This window comes from Anneissia japonica, unplaced genomic scaffold (assembly GCF_011630105.1).
Source record: "Anneissia japonica isolate Jap-2015-1 unplaced genomic scaffold, ASM1163010v1 scaffold287948_len850469_cov200, whole genome shotgun sequence".
NCBI lineage: Eukaryota > Metazoa > Echinodermata > Crinoidea > Comatulida > Comatulidae > Anneissia > Anneissia japonica.
The window spans coordinates 808,142-810,049 of NW_022699796.1; the positions used below are offsets into that span (position 1 = coordinate 808,142).

Here is a 1,908-nt window from a genome sequence, read left to right on the forward strand (position 1 = left end):
AAAATTATAGGAATATGTCAGTGTAAAACAACATTTTTCACAACCACGTTTCGAACCCGGTACCTTCTGTTCTCTAAGCAGATGCTTGATCTGGGTCACTGGGCTCTGATTCCACACACGCGTGCACATGTGTGGTAATGCTAGTCTTTTACGCACTATATAAATAAAATACCATAGTCTTGGCTTGAACTAATTTATTTATATCTATAGTATTCCTTAACTGTAATGCTAACGAGTTTGGATGTGATGGCGGTCGTTGTTTGGAATCTTCACTAAGGTGTAATGGAATTCCAGAATGTATAGATGGAACGGATGAGTTGAAATGTGGTATGTATGCTAAGTAATATATTTTTACAAATTATTCTTAAACAATAACTGGGATTTATTTAAGTCTGTTGGCGAGTCGAGGCGATAAGGCATGCGCCTTACATCGGCGCTGGTTCCGCCTCTCGCCGCCCGCCCAGGGTTCGGCTGGCAGAACCAAGTCTTAACCTTAAATGGAGGTTTAATGTACGCATCTGGCTCGTGCACACTTTAAAGAACCCTAAGCGCCTCTTTACGGCCGACAGGTAGTCACGGACCACGTCCATACGCAATTTGGCACAATGACGCTGCGAGTTATGGTGTTATTTTCCTACCTTTACCCACTAACTCTACCCTTACCTTTTGCAGATATTGGGAACTAAACCTCATTTCCACCCTGTACCAGTTAACAATTTTACGAAAGTATAATAGGACTATCACGTTAAACAAAAAGAAATAGGCCTACTTTATAAATCCTATAAAAGACACTTGTTTGCAATATACCTGCCTTATCTTTTTGTTTTAGCTCAATGCAGCAAAAGCCAGTTACGATGCAGTGATGGTAAATGTTTACATCAAAAGTATATATGTGACGGAATATCAGACTGTCCAAACGGAATAGACGAACGCAATTGTCGTACGTAGTCTTAATGCGATAATTATTATTGCACTCTTTATCTTCTTTACTTTTAACAAATTGCTAAACTAGACCTATAATTACTATAATTACAATTATAATTGGTTTTTCCTTTTTTCTAATAATTCTAATTGATTTATTTGTAACAGCCTCTAGCCTTACATGTAAACACTTGGAAATGCGTTGTGAAAACGGTGTTTGTGTAGATCAGCGGTATATATGTTTGCTTGACAATGATGAATATGGGAACATACTAGGCTGTCGAGATCGCAGTCATTTATACAACTGTGGTACGTCAATTATGGTTATTATTATTATTATTATTATTATTATTATTATTATTATTATTATTATTATTAGTATTATAATTATATCATCTATCTCATCAGCACCAAACCTATGGAACAATCTACCTCTTAACATTCAGTCAGCTGAAACACTGCATAAAATAAAAACCCAACTGAAAACATCTTTTTGATTGTGCCTTTCAATAATGGAATTTTTGGAGTATAGAGAATGAAAGCGCTTCTGAATAGTGAACTAGATTTTGGCGCTATACAAATATTGGATTGGATTGAATTGTATTATTATTATTATTATTATTATTATTATTATTATTATTATTATTATTATTATTTGTATAGGTGTAATTTTTGACCTACCTTACGTGGAAATGAACCGAATACTCAGTACATTTAAAAACAACTGCGAAAAAATACCAAGTTGTTCTTGGGTGGGACTCGAACCCACGATCTCCAGATCACTAGCCTGGCATCATACCTAGACCACCGAGCTTGCGCCTGATGGCCAGGGTTGAATTCGAGTCCAAATAAGCAGCGGGTACTGCAGTGTTGATAGTAATTGTTATTGTCGTGATAGAATAATAGACAATAACTGGATTTGCGTCAGGAGAAACATGTATAGGTGTATTTTTTTTCCACGTCGGGTAAGGCAAAAAAAAAAAAAAA

At 35.9% G+C, this 1,908-nt stretch overlaps 1 protein-coding gene across 1 annotated transcript in view; it reads left to right on the plus strand.

The window, feature by feature from the left end:
• LOC117103150 overlaps positions 1-1,908 on the plus strand; it is a 22,602-nt gene that overhangs the window by 14,790 nt on the left and 5,904 nt on the right. The window contains exons 15-17 of the mRNA XM_033243660.1: positions 211-327; positions 830-940; positions 1,090-1,230. Coding sequence (XP_033099551.1) covers positions 211-327; positions 830-940; positions 1,090-1,230 — 369 coding nt within the window. The remainder of the gene's footprint in view (positions 1-210; positions 328-829; positions 941-1,089; positions 1,231-1,908) is intronic.